This window comes from Oncorhynchus tshawytscha, linkage group LG13 (genome assembly GCF_018296145.1).
Source record: "Oncorhynchus tshawytscha isolate Ot180627B linkage group LG13, Otsh_v2.0, whole genome shotgun sequence".
NCBI lineage: Eukaryota > Metazoa > Chordata > Actinopteri > Salmoniformes > Salmonidae > Oncorhynchus > Oncorhynchus tshawytscha.
In genome coordinates, this window is record NC_056441.1 from 5160167 (window position 1) to 5180285 (window position 20119).

Genomic DNA, 20119 nt, shown 5'->3' on the forward strand with positions numbered 1-20119 from the left:
TTCATGTTGACGAGAGTTTAGCTGCTTCTCTACTAGTTCTGAAAATATTTACTGTAATATATAACAGATTGTTTGCATAATCAAATAACATTCAGCTCAGACACCCAATACACACCCCACAAGACAAGCCACCAGGGGTCTCTTCAGACACCCAATACATAGCCCACAAGACACGCCACCAGGGGTCTCTTCAGACACCCAATACATACCCCACAAGACAAGCCAACAGGGGTCTCTTCAGACACCCAATACATACCCCACAAGACAAGCCACCAGGGGTCTCTTCAGACACCCAATACACACCCCACAAGACAGACAAGACACCCAATACACACACAAGACAAGCCACCAGTTGGTTTCTGTTGATACCCAATTATTAGACACCCAATACATACCCCACAAGACAAGCCACCAGGGGTAGACACCCAATACACACCCCACAAGACAAGCCACATACCCCAGGGGTCTCTTCAACACCCAATACACACCCCACAAGTCTCTTCCAGACACCCAATACACACCCCCACAAGCGTGTGACTGTCCGTGTTTTGTTACTTGTCAAAAAGTATAACGTCTCATACAACATACACCTGGGGAGGGGGGGAGGGGGGCTTAGATGAAAGCACACAACAATTTAGTTTGAAAAATACATCTATGTAAAGGAAAACAAATACCACCAACCATAATTAAAACTGAATTTAATGTTGAAATATTAAGTCCCTGCAGACCACCAGTAAGTAGCCTGTGATAATGATATCTGCATTACATTCTGCTCCACCTTCATTTTAAAAAGGAAACATTTAAACCAAATGACAAGGCACTATTACCAGGACCACCCTCTTGGTTGAAACATGACATCATTCAGAATCCATGTGATCAGTAGAATCTAGTCAGATCAAGGGTTTTTACTCATTCAGTCCAGCTCTTTCCCCATCAGGTCAGTTAAAGAAAAGGAGACAAGATATTTTGCAGATGTCCATGGTGGGATCAGACCACCAGCATATCAACAGGGGGGGGTCTGAGTGGTGGGATCAGACCACCAGCAGATCAACAGGGGGGGGTCTGAGTGGTATCTGTCCCAGGGTGAACCTTTTCCCTCCAAACTCCTTCAGTTCCTCTTCACTCAGCTGGCTCTGGGGGGAGAAGAGACTGTTTGCTGCCCCCCCAGTCGCCCCTGCCCCCAAACCCCCAAACCCTCCACTCGCCTGTCCAAAACCACTTGCAGCCCCCGGGACTGCACTCCCGAAACCACTTCCTCTAAATTCTCCTCCACTAGTGGTCGTCGAGGTGAAGCTAAACCCGGAAGCAGCTCCAAACCCTGAAGCAGAAGCTCCGAAACCGGCAGTAGTTAGGTCTTTGTTGGCAGCAGGGGCGGTAAAGGAGAAACCTGCTGCCGAGGGAGCAGAGGCGGCCGTAGAGCCGATCCCAGCGGGAGATGGTGCGGCACCTACCACAGCACTGCCAAAACCAGACGCTGCAGGCTTTGGAGCAGCCGAACCAAAGCCTCCTGCACTCGGCGCAGCAAAGCTGAAACTGCTGACACCTGCAGTGTCCTGGGCTGGAGCCTGGGCTGGCACTCCAAAACCTAGAGAGAGGAGAGAGAGTCTAGCTTTAGATTGAGAGACGTACCAGAGAGATATCATCCTAGTCTTATCCAGTCAACCTAGGAGTTACCGAGGGTCTTAACCAGTCAACATAAGAGTTAGAGGGTTTTAGCCAGTCAACCTAGGAGTTACAGAGGGTCTTAGCCAGTCAACCTAGGAGTTACAGAGGGTCTTAGCCAGTCAACCTAGGAGTTACAGAGGGTCTTAGCCAGTCAACCTAGGAGTTAGAGGGTCTTAGCCAGTCAACATAGGAGTTACAGGGGGTCCTAGCCAGTCAACCTAGGAGTTACAGGGGGTCTTATCCAGTCAACATAGGAGTTAGAGCGTCTTAGCCAGTCAACATAGGAGTTAGAGGGTCTTATCCAGCCAACCTAGGAGTTATAGGGTCTTAGCCAGTCAACCTAGGAGTTATAGAAGGCCTCCACGCCTGTATTCCATTTGTATTGTATTCCTATGAAGAACACAGGCTACAGCAGATCTTACCTGTTCCAAAGCCAGATGGTGCTGAGGACCCAAAGCCGGTCACTGGTGTCGACCCAAAACCTCCAGACGCTGCCTGTGGTGCTGGGTTGCCCAGCTCTGCAAGCTGGGAGAGAAGAGACAGTATTACTCACTTTGTACATACACTACCGTTCACCAGGCTCATCGTCAACAGTGAAGAGGCGCCTCCGGGATGCTGGCCTTCTAGGCAGAGTTCCTTTGTCCAGTGTCTGTGTTCTTTTGCCCACCTTAATCTTTTATTTTTATCGGACAGTGTGAGATATGGCTTTTTCTTTGCAACTCTGCCTAGAAGGCCAACATCCCGGAGTCACTTCTTCACTGTTGACATTGAGACTGGTGTTTTGTGGGTACTATTTAATGAAGCTGCCAGTTGAGGACTTGTGAGGCGTCTGTTTCTCAAACTAGACACTCTAATGTACTTGTCCTCTTGCTCAGTTGTGCACCGCGGCCTCCCACTTTTCTTTCTATTCTGGTTAGAGCCAGTTTGTGCTGTTCTGTGAAGGGAGTAGTGCTTCTTTAATCAGAACAACTGTTTTCAGCTGTGCTAACAGAACTGCAAAAGGGTTTCTAATGATCAATTAGCCTTTTAAAATGATAATCTTGTTTAGCTAACACAATGTGTCATTGGAACACAGGAGTGATGGTTTCTGATAATGAGCCTCTGTACGCCTATGTAGATATTCCATTAAAAATCAGCCATTTCCAGCTACAATAGTCATTTACAACATTAACAATGTCTACACTGTATTTCTGATCAATTTGATGTTATTTTAAAAATGGACAAAAAAAATAGCTTTTCTTTCAAAAACAAGGAACATTTCTAAGTGAACCCGACCTTTTGACCTTTTGACCAGTTAGTGTATAAGACTTCCTATTTTGTCTTGTATTACTACAGAAACTAGTGTGTGTTACCATAGCGACTCTGGTGTTGCCGCTCATAGCCCTCAGCTCCTGGACTCTGCTTCTCCATTGGTTGAGCAGCTGATTTATGATGTCAGCCTGCAGACACACAGAAGGTAGCATTGATTGGCCGATACAGACACATATCAAATCAAACTCCAATGGCTGTACACTCTGGAATCGCTGTCCTTAAAGTTAGAAGGAAGTTAACGCCACTAAACTGCTCATTGGACGCTGCACTCCAGCCACCTCTACATAAGGTGTGTGTGTGTGTGTGTGTGTGTGTGTGTGTGTATCGGAAGGGTTCGGTAAAAAAAAAAGCAGGAGACAAATGACTGTCTCGTATGGATCAATAACATATTGTCTTCATGACATTGAATCCCAGGGCAGATGGCTTCACGTTATACTGTCTTCATGACATTGAATCCCAGGGCAGATGGCTTCACGTTATACCGTCTTCATGACATTGAATCCTAGGGCAGATGGCTTCACGTTATAAGGTGTTCATGCAGATAAAGGGACACATGCATGTGATTCTACTCACATATCCCTGCAGGTTTCCAGACGGCTTGGTGTTGTAGTACTCTAGTCTCAGCTCCTCTGGAGAGAGCTCTGTGAACCCTGCACAGAGGAGGAGGAAGACCCGGTTCAATGCCGTCCACATCCATTCAATATGCTGGAGTTAACATCACAGCCCCCCAGCCCCCAAGTCCAAAACTAATTCATGACAACGTACAGTAATAAACAGAGAGCCAGGATCGCATAGAAACTTCTTTCCATGTCCAACTACTCAAGCAAACAGCAAAATGACCTTTTAAAACAAACGAATAAACAACATATCATGGAACAGTAGGGACTGTAAGACACACACACACACACACACACACACACACACACACACACACACACACACACACACACACACACACACACACACACACACACACACACACACACACACACACACACACAGGGGAAAGGAACAAGCCATTTTGCAGATGTCCATGGTGGGATCAGACCACCAGCATATCAACAGGGGGAGGGGGGTTGAGTGGTGGGATCAGACCACCAGCATATCAACAGGGGGTCTGAGTGGTGGGATCAGACCACCAGCATATCAACAGGGGGGTCTGTGGTGGGATCAGACCACCAGCATATCAACAGGGGGGGTATGAGTGGTGGGATCAGACCACCAGCATATCAACAGGGGGTCTGAGTGGTGGGATCAGACCACCAGCATATCAACAGGGGGGTCTGAGTGGTGGGATCAGACCACCAGCATATCAACAGGGGGGTCTGAGTGGTGGGATCAGACCACCAGCATATCAACAGGGGGGTCTGGTGGTGGGATCAGACCACCAGCATATCAACAGGGGGTCTGAGTGGTGGGATCAGACCACCAGCATATCAACAGGGGGGTGGTGGGATCAAACCACCAGCATATCTACAGGGGGGTCTGAGTTGTGGGATCAGACCACCAGCATATCAACAGGGGGGTGGTGGGATTAGACCACCAGCATATCAACAGGGGGTGGTGGTGGGATCAGACCACCAGCATATCAACAGGGGGTCTGAGTGGTGGGATCAGACCACCAGCATATCAACAGGGGGTCTGAGTGGTGGGATCAGACCACCAGCATATCAACAGGGGGTCTGAGTGGTGGGATCAGACCACCAGCATATCAACAGGGGGTCTGAGTGGTGGGATCAGACCACCAGCATATCAACAGGGGGTCTGAGTGGTGGGATCAGACCACCAGCATATCAACAGGGGGTCTGAGTGGTGGGATCAGACCACCAGCATATCAACAGGGGGTCTGAGTGGTGGGATCAGACCACCAGCATATCAACAGGGGTCTGAGTGGTATCTTTCCCAGGGTGAACCTTTTCCCTCCAAACTCCTGCAGTTCCTCTTCACTCAGCTGGCTCTGGGGGGAGAAGAGACTGTTTGCTTGCCCCCCCCTCCAGTCTCCCCTGCCCCTGCTACCAAACCCTCCACTCGCCTCCCTCTAAATCCTCCCATTGACTAGTGGCTAATAGTTAACAGCTGTATCCAACCCACACGTGTGTGTGTGTGGTTTCAACAATCCCTCTGTTCCAACCAGACGATCCTACAGTGGGACAGACCGAAGCTAAGCTGTTTGTCTTACCTGAGATGCTTTCTTTGAGGACAGAGTAACAGGAGAAAAGCCATTGGCCTGAAGTCTCCCAGATCTCCATATCTTTCTGGATGGTCTCTCTGGTGAGGAGAGAAGACAACGGCTATTACATTTACAGACTACTTTGTACAGTGTGTGTGTGTGTGAATTCTGAATAGCATAATGAAAACTGTATCCACACAACCAATCACTGGACTTACAAGTGTTTTTCATTGTCCTCCCCTTCACTCCCACCCCTGTCGAAGCTGCACTGTGTGCTCAAGGCAGAAAATCTGTTGTGGTTTGGAGATGCGGCTGCAAAACTGAAACTGGAACTCTTGTTTTGGCTGTCTCTTCCTCCTCCTCCTCCTCCGCCTGGACCCCAGTTGTTGCCACCACCTCCCCCTCCTCTTCCTCCCCCCCAGTCATCCCCACCCTGCTGGGAGGAGAAGGATGACGGCTGGACGTAGCTTCCTCCTCCAGACCTCTGAGCTGGGTTCACCCACACTCTGTTCCCAAACCCTGAAAACAGGACGTTCATAGATTAGACTACCTCAATATTGGATGAGGAAACAGGACGTTCATAGATTAGACTACCTCAATATTGGATGGGGGAAACAGGACGTTCATAGATTAGACTACCTCAATATTGGATGAGGAAACAGGACGTTCATAGATTAGACTACCTCAATATTGGATGGGGAAACAGGACGTTCATAGATTAGACTACCTCAATATTGGATGGGGAAACACTACGTTCATAGATTAGACTACCTCAATATTGGATGAGGAAACAGGACGTTCATAGATTAGACAACCTAAATATGGGCTGCCGAGTGGGGCAGCGGTATAAGGCACTGCATCTCAGTGCAAGAGGCGTCACTACAGTCCCTGGTTCAAATCCAGGCTGTATCACAACCGGCCGTGATTGGCCCGGCGTCGTCCGGGGAGGCCGTCATTTTAAATAATAAATAGTTCTTAACTGACTTTCAGTTAAATAAAAAAATACTGGATGGGAGAAGTGTGTTGCTAGACTGCATGGCTTGACGACACACTTTCAATGAATTAGCCAATCGGTTTCTGCTATAGCCAACACAGTTGTTTTACTCGTCAGGACCTAGTCTCCCAAGAGCATCGAGGCAAAATTCATTACTAGAGCCTTTGTATGAGCAAATCAAATCGTATTTGATACATGAGGCAAATACAACAGGTGTAGATCTTACTGAAATTTTACTTACAAGCCCTCAACCAACGGGGTAGTTAAAAAAAACATTAAGAAAATATTGACAAAATAAAACAAAAGTTTTAAAAAATTACATTAAAAAAGTAACAAGAAAATTAACATATAACGAGTAATATAATAATAACGAGACTGTATACAGGGGGTACCGGTACCGGGTCAATGTGGTGGGGTACAGGTTATTCGAGGTAATTTGTAAAGTGACTATACAGAGATAGACAGTGAGTAGCAGCAGTGTAAAATCAAAGGGGGGGGTGGGGTCAATGTAAATAGCCCGGGGGCCATTTGATTAATTGTTCTGCAGTCTTATGGCTTAGGGGTAGTAGCTGTTAAGGAGCCTGTTGGTCATAAACAGTCTCGGACTTGAGCGGCTGGAGTCTGAAATTTTTTGGGGCCTTCTTCTGACACCGCCTGGTATAAAGGTCCTGGATGTCAGGAAGCTTGGCCCCTGTGATGTACTGGGTCGTACGCACTACCCTCTGTAGCGCCTTACGGTCAGAACCCGAGCAGTTTCCATACTAGGCGGTGACACAACCATGCTCTCGATGGTGCAGCTGTAGAACTTTTTGAGGATCTGAGGACCCAAATCTTTTCAGTCTCCTGAGGGGGAAAAGGTGTTGTCGTGCCCCCTTCACGACTGTCTTGGTGTGTTTGGACCATGATAGTTTATTGTTGATGTGGACACCAAGGAACTTGAAACTCTCAACCTGCTCTACTTCAGCCCGTCGATGTTAATGGGGGCCTGTTTCCTGTACGATCAGCTCCTTTGTCTTGTTCACATTGAGGGAGCGGTTGTCGGTGATCAGGCCTACCACTGTTGTGTCATCAGCAAACTTAATGATGGTGTTGGATTAGTGCTTGGCCACACAGTCATGTGTGAACAAGGAGTAGAGGGGACTAAGCACACACCCCTGAGGGGCCCCCATGTTGAGGATCAGCGTGGCAGATGTGTTGTTGCCTACCCTTACCACCTTGGGGCGGCCTGTCAGGAAGTCCAGGATCCAGTGATGCGCTTAGTGATGCGCTTTGAGGGCACTATGCTGTTGAACGCCGAGCTGTAGTAAATGAACAGCATTCTCACTTTTGTCCAGGTGGGAAAGGGAAGTGCGATTGAGATTGCATCATCTGTGGATCTGTTGTATGCGAATTGGAGTGGGTCTCGGGTTTCTAGGATAACGGTGTTGATGTGAGCAGCCTTTCAAATCACTTCATGGCTACAGATGTGAGGCAGGTTACCTCAGTGTTCTTGGGCACAGGAACTATGGTGGTCTGCTTGAAATATGTAGGTATTACAGACTCGATCAGGGAGTTGGTACACCTACGGCTTTGTGAATGTTGACCTGTTTAAAGGTCTTGCTCACATCGGCTACGGAGAGTGTGATCCCACAGTTGTCAAGAACAGCTAGTGTTCTAATGCATGCTTCAGTGATGCTTGCCTCGAAGCGAGCATAAAAGGCATCTCACTCATCTGGTAGGTTCGAGTCACTGGGCAGCTCGCGGCTGGGTCTCCCTTTGTAGTCCATAATATTTTTCAAGCCCTGCCACATCCGACGAGCGTCAGAGCCGGTATAGTAGGATTCAATCAAAGTAATCTTGTATTGACACTTTGTCTGTTTGATGGTTCGTCTAAGGACATAGCAGGATTACTTATGAGCATCCGAATTAGTGTCCCGCTCCTTGAAAAGCGGCAGCTCTAGCCTTTAGCTCGGTGCGGATATTGCCTGTAATCCATGGCTTCTGGTTGGGATATGTGGGGACGACTTCGTCGATGCACTTATTGATGAAGCCAGTGACTGAGGTGGTGTACTCCTCAATGCCATTGGATGAATCCCAGAACATATTCCAGTCTGTGCAAAATAGTCCTGTAGCGTAGCACCCGCATCATCTGACCACTTCCATATTGCACGAGTCACTGGTACGCCCTGCTTAAATTTTTGCTTGTAAGCAGGATTCGTTAAATCTCCGAGCTGTTTCCCAAAACCATCGTTATTAAAAAAAATACAACTTGTAAACAGGCGTAAATCTAACGCCTGCCTCAGACCTCCCGTGTCACTTTATACACAGATCTCAGCTAAACATAGAATCACTATGTTATTATGTTAAATATCACTACTATGTATCACTACTATATATCACTACTATATATCACTACTATATATATCACTACTATATATATCACTACTATATATCACTACTATATATCACTAATATGTATCAATATATATCACATCACTATATATCACTATTATATATCACTACTATATATCACTACTACCGCCTCTGTGACCGCCTTCAGAACAATGTTGACTACAAAGACAAAGTTTACAATGTCTATGCAATTGATAAACAATGCATAAAAAGGCGCATTAAATGAAAACTGAGATGAATGCATTGAAATATAAATATAGTAGGCTAAAGGCCTATTTCAATCATCATATTGAAATACTTTTAAAGTTCAATTAATTTAGTTATATTTTGCTACTTAGCCTACGTACAATAGCCTACGTACAATAGCCTACGTACAATAGACTACGTACAATAGCCTACGCACAATAGCCTACGTACAATACATATTTCTATGATATTGAAATAAATGTCATGTTCATTTAAAGGAGTTCAAATTTTTGCCTCAATATATTTAATGACATGTAGCCTTACATACGCACAATGATGACGCCAAATCTTAAGACATTAAGTGCATCATTATAGGGTGAGCATTAGAATAATCCGCTTCAATATCTGCAACCATAAGTGATATCTTTATAGGAGCTGATCCTTCCTCAGTATTGTGGAATAATTATAACAGACACTACCAGTCAAAAGTTTGGACACCTTCCCTACTACATATAGGAAAGCTAATTAAACCAAAATACACACAGGTGAAACTAATAAGACAAAACCAACAGACAAACGAAAAGGGGATCGGTAGCGGCTAGTAGGACGGTGACGACGATCGCCAAGCAGGCAGGGGAGCCAACTTCGGCGGAAGTCGTGACAGTTGGCTTTGGGGATGATCAGTGAGATATACCTGCTGGAACATGTGCTACGGGTGGATGTTTTTATCGTGACCAGTGAACTGAAATAAAGCGGAGCTTTACCTAGCATAGACTTATAGATGACCTGAAGCCAGTGAGTCTGGCGACGAATATGTAGCGAGGGCCAGCCAACTAGAGCATACAGGTCGCAGTGGTGGGTGGTATAAGGTGATTTGGTAACAAAACGGATGGCACTGTGATAGACTGCATCCAATTTGTTGAGTAGAGTGTTGGAAGCTATTTTGTCGATGACATCGCTGAAGTCGAGGATCGGTAGGATAGTCAGTTTTACGAGGATAAGTTTGGCGGCGTGAGTGAAGGAGGCTTTGTTGCTAAATAGAAAGCCAATTCTAGATTTGATTTTGGATTGGAGATGTGAGTCGAAGGAGAGTTTACAGTCTAGCCAGACACCTAGGTATTTATAGTTGTCCACATATTCTAGGTCGGAACCGTCCAGGGTGGTGATGCTGGTCGGGCGGGCGGGTGCGGGCAGCGAATGGTTGAAAAGCATGCATTTGGTTTTACTAGCGTTTAAGAGCAGTTGGAGGCCACGGAAGGAGTGTTGTTTGGCATTGAAGCTCGTTTGGAGGTTAGTTAGCACAGTGTCCAAGGAAGGGCCAGAAGTATACAGAATAGTGTCATCTGCGTAGAGGTGGAGTCGGCCCGAAAATTGAACCTTCTGGCACCCCCATAGAGACTGCCAGAGGACCGGACAGCATGCCCTCCGATTTGACACACTGAACTCTGTCTGCAAAGTAGTTGGTGAATCAGGCGAGGCAATCATTAGAAAAACCGAGCCTACTGAGTCTGCCGATAAGAATATAGTGATTGACAGAGTCGAAAGCCTTGGCAAGGTCGATGAAGACGGCTGCACAGTACTGTCTTTTATCGATGGCGGTTATGATATCGTTCAGTACCTTGAGCGTGGCTGAGGTGCACCAGTGACCGGCTTGGAAACCGGATTGCACAGCAGAGAAGGTACGGTGGGATTCGAAATGGTCAGTGATCTGCTTATTAACTTGGCTTTCGAAGACTTTAGAGAGGCAGGGCAGGATGGACATAGGCCTGTAACAGTTTGGGTCTAGGGTGTCACCCCCTTTGAAGAGGGGGATGACCGCGGCAGCTTTCCAATATTTAGGGATTTCGGATGATACGAAAGAGAGGTTGAACAGGCTGGTAATAGGGGTTGATATTAATATGAGGTGCCATAACTTGTGACCAATAAAAATAAGGAGAAATTGGGCATCCTTGTTTAATTCCGCGTCTAATATCAAATCTCTAAGGTTCCGTGGGATAATTTAACAGAGCTGTTAATATTATTATAAAGTGTCTTAATTACACTTTTAAAAAATTCTAAGTCTCAATTTTTTTTTAAAATGTTCAACTGTATCAAAAGCGGTGTAAAAAAATCCACAAATAAAATAACTCTGTCTTCCAAAATGTGCACATTAAAGTCTATCAAGTCCAATACTAGTCAGATATGATTAAATATGTCTTCCCTTCAGAAAAGCAGACTGGTTATCATCAATGATTTGGTAAAGACCTTCAGAAAAGCAGACTGGTTATCATCAATGATTTGGTAAAGACCTTCATAAAAGCAGACTGGGTATCATCAATGATTTGGTAAAGACCTTCATAAAAGCAGACTGGGTATCATCAATGATTTGGTAAAGACCTTCAAAAAAGCAGACTGGGTATCATCAATGATTTGGTAAAGACCTTCATAAAAGCAGACTGGGTATCATCAATGATTTGGTAAAGACCTTCATAAAAGCAGACTGGGTATCATCAATGATTTGGTAAAGACCTTCAAAAAAGCAGACTGGGTATCATCAATGATTTGGTAAAGACCTTCATAAAAGCAGACTGGGTATCATCAATGATTTGGTAAAGACCTTCATAAAAGCAGACTGGGTATCATCAAGGATTTGGTAAAGACCTTTTCGAAGTCTTTCGTCAAATATGGAAAGATGAATGAATTCAACTGAAATGTGTCTTCCCCATTTAACCCAGTCCCTCTGAATCAGAGGTGTGTCTTCCCCATTTAACCCAACCCCTCTGAATCAGAGAGGCGTGTCTTCCCCATTTAACCCAACCCCTCTGAATCAGAGAGGCGTGTCTTCCCCATTTAACCCAGTCCCTCTGAATCAGAGGCGTGTCTTCACGCAGGTAGCCTAGTGGTTAGAGGCAGGTAGCCTAGTGGTTAGAGGCAGGTAATCTAGTGGTTAGAGGAAGGTAGCCTAGTGGTTAGAGGCTTAGAGGCAGGTAGCCTAGTGGTTAGAGGCAGGTAATCTAGTTGTTAGAGGCAGGTAGCCTCAACCTCAGGAGTGGTTAGAGGCAGGTAGCCTAGTGGTTAGAGGCAGGTAGCCTGTTTCACCCTCTGGTTAGAGGAAGGTAGCCTAGTGGTTAGAGGCTTAGAGGCAGGTAGCCTAGTGGTTAGAGGCAGGTAGCCTAGTGGTTAGAGGCAGGTAGCCTAGTGGTTAGTAGGCAGGTAGCCTAGTGGTTAGGGGCTGCTCTGTAGGTAGCCATTCATAGTGGTTAGTATAAGAGGCAGGTAATCTAGTTGTTAGAGGCAGGTTCCCTAGTGGTTAGAGACAAATAAAAGATAGCCTAGTGGTTGGTTAGAGGCAGGTAGCCTGAATGGTTAGTGGTTAGAGGCAGGTAGCCTAGTGGTTAGAGGCAGGTAGCCTAGTGGTTAGAGGCAGGTAGCCTAGTGGTTAGAGCAGGTAGCCTAGTGGTTAGGCCAGGCAGGTAGCCTAGTGGTTAGAGGCAGGTAGCCTAGTGGTTAGAGGCAGGTTTCCTAGTGGTTAGAGGCAGGTAGCCTAGTGGTTAGAGGCAGGTAACTAGCCAAGCATTTCGCTACACTAGCCTAGTGGTTAGTTGGTTAGAGGGCAGGTTTCCTAGTGGTTAGAGGCAGGTAGCCTAGTGGTTAGAGGCAGGTAGCCTAGTGGTTAGGCAGGTAGGCAGGTAGCCTAGTGGTTAGAGGCAGGTAGCCTAGTGGTTAGAGGCAGGTAGCCTAGTGGTTAGAGGCCTAGTGGTTAGCCCTAGTGGTTAGAGGCTAGGTAGCCTAGTGGTTAGAGGCTAGGGTAGCCTAGCCTAGTGGTTAGAGGCTAGGCCTAGTGGTTAGCCTAGCCTAGTGGTTAGAGGCCTAGGTAGCCTAGTGGTTAGAGGCTAGGTGGTTAGCCCTAGTGGTTAGAGGCTAGGGTTAGAGGCTAGCCTAGTGGTTAGAGGCTAGCCTAGTGGTTAGAGGCTAGGTAGCCTAGTGGTTAGAGGCTAGGTAGCCTGGGTTAGAGGCTAGGTAGCCTAGTGGTTAGAGGCAGGTAGCCTAGTGGTTAGAGGCTAGGTAGCCTAGTGGTTAGAGGCTAGGTAGCCTAGTGGTTAGAGGCAGGTAGCCTAGTGGTTAGAGGCCTAGTGGTTAGCCTAGGTAGCCTAGTGGTTAGAGGGTAGCCTAGTGGTTAGAGGCAGGTAGCCTAGTGGTTAGAGGCAGGTAGCCTAGTGGTTAGAGGCAGGCAGGGTTAGAGCCTAGTGGTTAGAGGCAGGTAGCCTAGTGGTTAGAGGCAGGTAGCCTAGTGGTTAGAGGCAGGTAGCCTAGTGGTTAGAGGCAGGTAGCCTAGTGGTTAGAGAGAGGCAGGTTTCTAGTGGTTAGAGGCAGGTAGCCTAGTGGTTAGAAGGCAGGTAGCCTAGTGGTTAGAGGCAGGTAGCCTAGTGGTTAGGCAGGCCTAGTGGTTAGAGGCTAGGTAGCCTAGTGGTTAGAGGCAGGTAGGCTAGTGGTTAGAGGCAGGTAGCCTAGTGGTTAGAGGCAGGTTTCCTAGTGGTTAGAGGCAGGTAGCCTAGTGGTTAGAGGCAGGTAGCCTAGTGGTTAGAGGCAGGTAGCCTAGTGGTTAGAGGCAGGTTTCCTAGTGGTTAGAGGGAGGTTTCCTAGTGGTTAGAGGCAGGTAGCCTAGTGGTTAAAGGCAGGTAGCCTAGTGGTTAAAGGCAGGTAGCCTAGTGGTTAGAGGCAGGTAGCCTAGTGGTTAGAGGCAGGTAGCCTAGTGGTTAGAGGCTAGGTAGCCTAGTGGTTAGAGGCTAGGTAGCCTAGTGGTTAGAGGCTAGGTAGCCTAGTGGTTAGAGGCTAGGTAGCCTAGTGGTTAGAGGCTAGGTAGCCTAGTGGTTAGAGGCTAGGTAGCCTAGTGGTTAGAGGCTAGGTAGCCTAGTGGTTAGAGGCAGGTAGCCTAGTGGTTAGAGTGTTGGACTAGTAACCGAAAGGTTGCAAGTTCAAATCCCTGAGCTGACATGGTAACAATCTGTCGTTCTGACCCTGAACAAGGCAGTTGACCCACTGTTCCTAGACCAGTTGACCCACTGTTCCTAGACCTGTTAGACCTGTTAACCAGTTGACCCACTGTTCCTAGACCAGTTAACCCACTGTTCCTAGGCCGTCATTGAAAATAAGAATTTGTTCTTAACTGACCTGCCTAGTTAAATACAGGCAATACATGGGCTACCGGTACAGAGTCAATGGGCCACCGGTTAGTCAAAGTAATTGAGGTAATATGTAGGTAGAGTTATTAAACTGACTATGAATAGATAATAAACAGAGAGCAGCATAGTGGGGTCTAGGTAGCCCTTTGATTAACCAAGGATCTTTGTTTGGTTTGGGTATTACAGAAATGAGGCCTTGTGTCATAGAAACAGGCAGGACCCCTAAATCAATTGCCTCCTTAAAGACATGAAACATAAATTCAACAATATCCTCCTGAAAATAGGAATAGAATTCAGTAATAAGGCAATCATTCCCTGGAGATTTGTTCTCTTTTAACCTAGCTGATACATTTAGCTGACACATTTAGCTGACACATTTAGCTGACACATTTAACTCTCTTCATACAGTCGGTCCATAACTGACCCTTTCCTTCTTCATCCATAGAGATTAGAGAAAGTATGTCCTTAAAGTTTCTCTTCCCTCAATCTTTTAAAGAAATGTCTTTCCTCTCTTCACGTCTTGTCTCATACTTCATTCATTCCCAATATTTCCCTTTTTATTTATTTTTATTTTACCTTTATTTAACTAGGCAAGTCAGTTAAGAACAAATTCTTATTTACAATGACGGCCTAGGAACAGTGTAACAAGGACATGTCCAGATAGCCTTGTTCAGAGGCAGAAAGACAGATTTTTACATTGTCAGCTCAGGGATTCCTTTCGGTTACAAGTCCAACGCTCTAACCACTAGGCTACCTGCCGCCCCAATGACAAATAGTTGGGCTTTCCTCCAATTGTCTTGTATAATATCTTTGACATCCATCTTGAAATGATCATCTACCAACAGTCTACTATTGAGTTTCCTAGAACTCAGATTTGGGTTTATTAACTTCAGATCTATTCATATTTAAAGATAAGAATATAACTTTATGATCAGATGGTTCAATGGATACCTTTACGACAGTGTTATCTAATGGATTAGAAGTAAATTCTTGACTATCTGGACATATCCTTGTTACACCAAGTGAAGTACTTTTTAATTAGGATATTTAGGTATCCAAATATAGAATAATCCAAGAGTGGTGAGTCTTACTACTGATGACCATCCCTTTAAATACACCTTTAACTCTATTAATCTCCTCCAGAGTGGTGAGTCTTACTACTGATGACCATCCCTTTAAATACACCTTTAACTCTATTAATCTCCTCCAGAGTGGTGAGTCTTACTACTGATGACCATCCCTTTAAATACACCTTTAACTCTATTAATCTCCTCCAGAGTGGTGAGTCTTACTACTGATGACCATCCCTTTAAATACACCTTTAACTCTATTAATCTCTGCCAGAGTGGTGAGTCTTACTACTGATGACCTTCCCTTTAAATGCACCTCTTAAAACAGCTACACCTGCAGAGTGGTTGTTGCCATATGATAACCAGATATCGTTACTCCATAGATTTTTTCAAAAAGCTAGATCGGAAGAACAAGCCTGAGTCTCTTGTAGAATGTCTCCATTAAACCGTTTGCAATACAGGAAAATAGCCTTAGGTTTTGAGTAAATCCCCAATAACCCTGACATTAATAGAACAAAGAGATAAAGAAATCAATTTAAACCAACAACCTACAGAAAAGCTCAGGAAAAAAAGTTGTAACTCAAAAAGATGTCCATCCCAATATACTGTTCATAACGTTACCAAAGTATTCTTACTCCCACAAGGGGGAGACATTGTGTAAACTTTACAATAAGCAGTTATTCACCCATAGTTAGTGTTTAGTTCACCAGTTTTCAGTTTAGCCTTTTCTTATTTAAAGTGTATTGTGTAAATGCACCTGGCAATTATGCCGTGTTTAGGCCAGGTCTGTCCGAGTCGAACATTTGAGAGAGAGCCAGAGTCTGATTTCCTGACGATAACTTCAGCACCGACTATGAATGCCGTCCGTTTGCCTTTCGAGATGCAGCCACTGTCGGTCACAGTTTCTCCCGTGTCACTTTGTCCGCAGAGGTCAGCGAGTGAGCGTGAGTGAGAGAGCTCCACAGATGTCAACAACTCTACATTTGGTGTCCTCCCCCGACTGCTCTGGAATGAGATGGAGCCTCAGGTTCCACCTGCTGGCATCTCTCCGCCCCTTTCACTCGAGTTCAGACACCTTCTCATTTTCCTGGCAGATACCTTCCGTCATTGTAAATAAGAATTTGTTCTTTAACTGACCAGTTAAATAAAGGTTAAATAAAAAAAATAAAAAAACATGTTCTCCAAGTCATCTGCCCTTTCATTTATTTATTTTTGTGCTGTCAAAAGCATCACAATATTGTTTTGCATCTCAATAAGTGACATACCCTCTTGCCCTCATCTTTTTCACCTGGGACGTGACTGGAGATTCAGGGCTCGTCCGAGCACCGATTGTTCATCACCAACAGCATCATTTCCCCCACAGTTACATTCTGAAGAGGACTACCCACGACCATACCATCTTTTGCTCTTAACAAACATTTTCAAAACATTCCACATATGACAGACAGATACTGGTTCACACGCGGAAAATCGTGATTGGTCCAAAAAAAATCAGTGAACCAAAAACCATCACAAGTCACGTTACAATTCAAGTGTTCCTCATAACCACCGTCTTTATCCCACTGCCGTAACATCTTGTAACGGATGTAAAGCCGAGACTACTAGAAAGAAACGTAACTAGCTAGGCTAAAAGGTCAACAAAACAAATGTTATAGTTGAGTTTATGTCTATTAGCTACGGTGGAGAGTTGCTTATAACAAAAACAGACTGCGGTCTGGGGACCCGGATGAACAATACTACTTGCTACATCAGGTTCGCCTCGGCTCCCACGCTGCGCCGACGTTGTTGTCGAAAGTGAAGATGAAAGCCTGTGTGGCAGAGACTAGCTACTAGTTACCCCTTACCTCCTCCTCCTCCTCCTCCTCCACCTCTGTTGGACTGTTGAGGGGGACGGTTGTTGTAATTTCCTCCTCCTCCTCCTCCTCCTTTTGGGTGCTCATTCCAACACTTGTCGCCATATCGACACCGGCCTTGCATCCAAAAGTTGCACACCGTCATAGTGTGGCAGGATTTATAATTACCGGTGCGGTGAATGAAATGAAATCCTCTCGTTTCCCCACAATAGTTTTCAACACCACATAGTTTTCTTTCAGATTACGCCATTTTGAAAATCCACATGAAGGAATGTCGCGGGTCTATGACGTCAGGTTCAAGGCGGGTAACGCAACAACGCGCTCATGTGTTTGGTTTTGGTACTGCATCCGGGAAAGTAATCAGCCACAGCAGACAATAGTACCGAAAATAATTACATAATTAGGCTATATTACCTAAGACTCTATACAATTTGTAGTATTATTGTATTGTGTGTGTGTGTGTGTGTGTGTGTGTGTGTGTGTGTGTGTGTGTGTGTGTGTGTGTGTGTGTGTGTGTGTGTGTGTGTGTGTGTGTATATGTGTGTACGTATGTGTGTGCGTCAGGTGCATATGGGTGCTTAAATACTGTACATACGTAGTCTGTGTTTAGAGCAACACGATTGTCTGCATTGTCAGTGTTGATTGTACAGTTGCTCTGTAAACTGTGCTATTTTTAACTTAGAAGTGAAAGAGTTGCAAGACAGAGAGACAAAGTGAAAGAGGGAGGAACACAGAGTTTCTTTTGGATTCCAACTCCACATTCCAGAGCGTTTCACGAGTCTTGCCATGACAACACACAACCTGTTGAGGTGAAATTCAGGTGAGTTTCACCTGGAGGGCCGTGCAGTGTTTACACAGTACCACACACACACACACACACACACACACACACACACACACACACACACAGTACAGTACAGTATCACAAATCACAGGTCACCAATAACATGCACCTGCAACACATACACCACCAATAGACTGAAAAGTCCCTTTGACAATATTGTATAAGATACACTCCACCGTAATATTCCTGCAAATAGTATTTTGTATTGTTGACAACAAGCCCATGCAAATGTGAGGATGGTTTAGCATGCATTAGGGATAAGGAGTTGACCCGAGCAAAAACCCAGGGAAGTATTTTTTGTATTTATTTAACCTTAATTTAAGTCAGTTAAGAACAAAATCTTATTTACAATGAAGGCCTAGCCCGGCCGAACCGAACCCTAACCCTGACGCTAGGCCAATTGTGCGCCGCCCTATGGGACCCCCAATCATGGCCGGTTGGGACACAGCCTGGAATTGAACCAGGGGTCTGTAGTGATATCTCTAGCAATGCAGTGCCTTAGACCGCAGTTCCAGTTGGGAGCCTCAAGTATGGTGAGATCTTTTCCCATTTCCACCTTGTGACATAAAAGATCATACTGCTCAAAGAGTGTGTGTGTGTGTGTGTGTGTGTGTGTGTGTGTGTGTGTGTGTGTGTGTGTGTGTGTGTCTGTCTCAGTCTGTCTGTCTGCCAAAGGAGTGTGATAGTTGCAGCCTGAGAACATGCGTGACATAAATACATTAAGTGTCATTGTGTACTTAGATCCAATACTTCCTGAAAGATGTCCTGACTCAGAGATGCATCTCTCTCTCCTCCATCATCTCCTCTCTCTGTCTCTCTCTCTCCTTCCTCCATCATCTCCTCTCTCTCTGTCTCTCTCGCTCTCCTTCCACCTTCATCTCCTCTCTCTCTCTCTCTCTCTCTCTCTCTCTCTCTCTTCCTCCATCATCTTCTCTCTCTCTCTGTCTCTCTCTCTCCTTCCTCCATCATCTCCTCTCTCTCTGTCTCTCTCACTCTCCTTCCACCTTCATCTCCTCTCTCTCTGTCTCTCTCGCTCTCCTTCCACCTTCATCTCCTCTCTCTCTCTCTCTCTCTCTCTCTCTCCTTCCTCCATCATCTCCTCTCTCTCTCTGTCTCTCTCTCTCCTTCCTCCATCATCTCCTCTCTCTCTGTCTCTCTGTCTCTCTCGCTCTCCTTTTACCTTCATCCCCAATCTCTCTCTCATTCACTTTCATCCCCAACCCCTCTCTCTCTCTCTCTCTCCTTCCACCTTCATCCCCACCCTGTCCCATTCCTCCTTCCACTGAATATAAAATACTGCCCTCTATTGACTTGTGAAAGCCTCAAATGGAACTACTGGCACACTGCACTGGTTTATACGTTTATATGGATACAATCCTATATTTCACTGAGATAGGTAATGACATGGGTTAGATAGAAAATACTGTATTTTCAATGCATTATTAGTACTTCTTATGCAATTTATATTTCATATCTTGTATTGACATTGGTCCATTTACACCATGGATGATCAGGTGACTCTGTGACTGTGGATGGTGAAATAAGTCCCAGTTATAATGAAAGAGAGAGAGAGAGAGAGAGAGAGAGAGAGAGACAGGGAGAAAGAGAGAGAGAGAGAGAGAGCGAGAGAGTGAGAGAGAGAGAGAGAGAGAGAGAGAGAGATTGCGAGAGAATTGTAAAAACTCATACAGAAACTCAATCCAGAGACAGTAAGGAATGCACAGTATGTGTCCTTGCTAAAGCATTCGGAACCTTCATTTCCTACAAGCTGCACAACAGGTAAAACTGGCAACAGTCCAGTCTTTGCTGTGCTTACGTCAGTTTGTATGCTCTGTGTCAATTTGATTTTGAAAGGTCCTGGGATTCCTCCAACTCCTAAGCTCCTTTTTATAATAGAGACACTAAATGTCTCTGCTAATTTTAACACGGAATGCATTTTCATCTCTGTATCTGTCGCAGGAGGTTGGAATACATATACTGTAGAAATTGTATAGGCCTACTCAGATAGATTGGGGTTAAGGCCAATTGTACAGTACATCAATCTGCTCAGTTGCATCTATCTGCAGAAAACATTTTTTTGTTTTGTTAGATGTGACAGATAGGTCTACAATTACTGGTATACCTCACTGTCGCTGTGGCAACCATTCAAATATTTGTTCTGTAAAAAGTATCACCAGTGCTATCTTCATTCCATTTTTTTTGGTGTTTTAAAATACTGTTGCTAAGCAATTAAACTCTAGTATCTGAACATCGTTGGTCCCTTTGGAGGGTGTGACTCTGTGTTGTGTCCTATTGTTCAGTGCCTCTATGTATTTCTTCCTGGATGTCAGGCAATGTGCGCGCCGCAGCACGTTGCTAGGTAACCCTGAAGCCCAACCCTCCCTTCGAGTGGATTCACCTGAACGCAGGTCACGTGTGCGGTCCTCCGGTTTTGGCCAATCAGGGGCCCGGACAGGTGCTCCTCCGGGAGGAC

General features: G+C 45.4%; 1 protein-coding gene across 1 annotated transcript; it reads right to left on the reverse strand.

Annotated features, from left to right (window-relative positions):
- Positions 1–681: 681 nt before the first annotated feature.
- On the reverse strand, positions 682–17079 carry LOC112247785 (nucleoporin NUP42). Its single transcript, XM_042295072.1, has 7 exons — positions 16794–17079; positions 5365–5665; positions 5156–5244; positions 3550–3626; positions 3018–3104; positions 2088–2190; positions 682–1585 (listed from the first exon to the last, which is right to left on the reverse strand). Exons 1-7 carry the CDS (start codon positions 16945–16947, stop codon positions 1032–1034), a joined length of 1365 nt encoding a protein of 454 aa, XP_042151006.1. The 5' UTR covers positions 16948–17079; the 3' UTR covers positions 682–1031.
- Positions 17080–20119: the final 3040 nt, after the last annotated feature.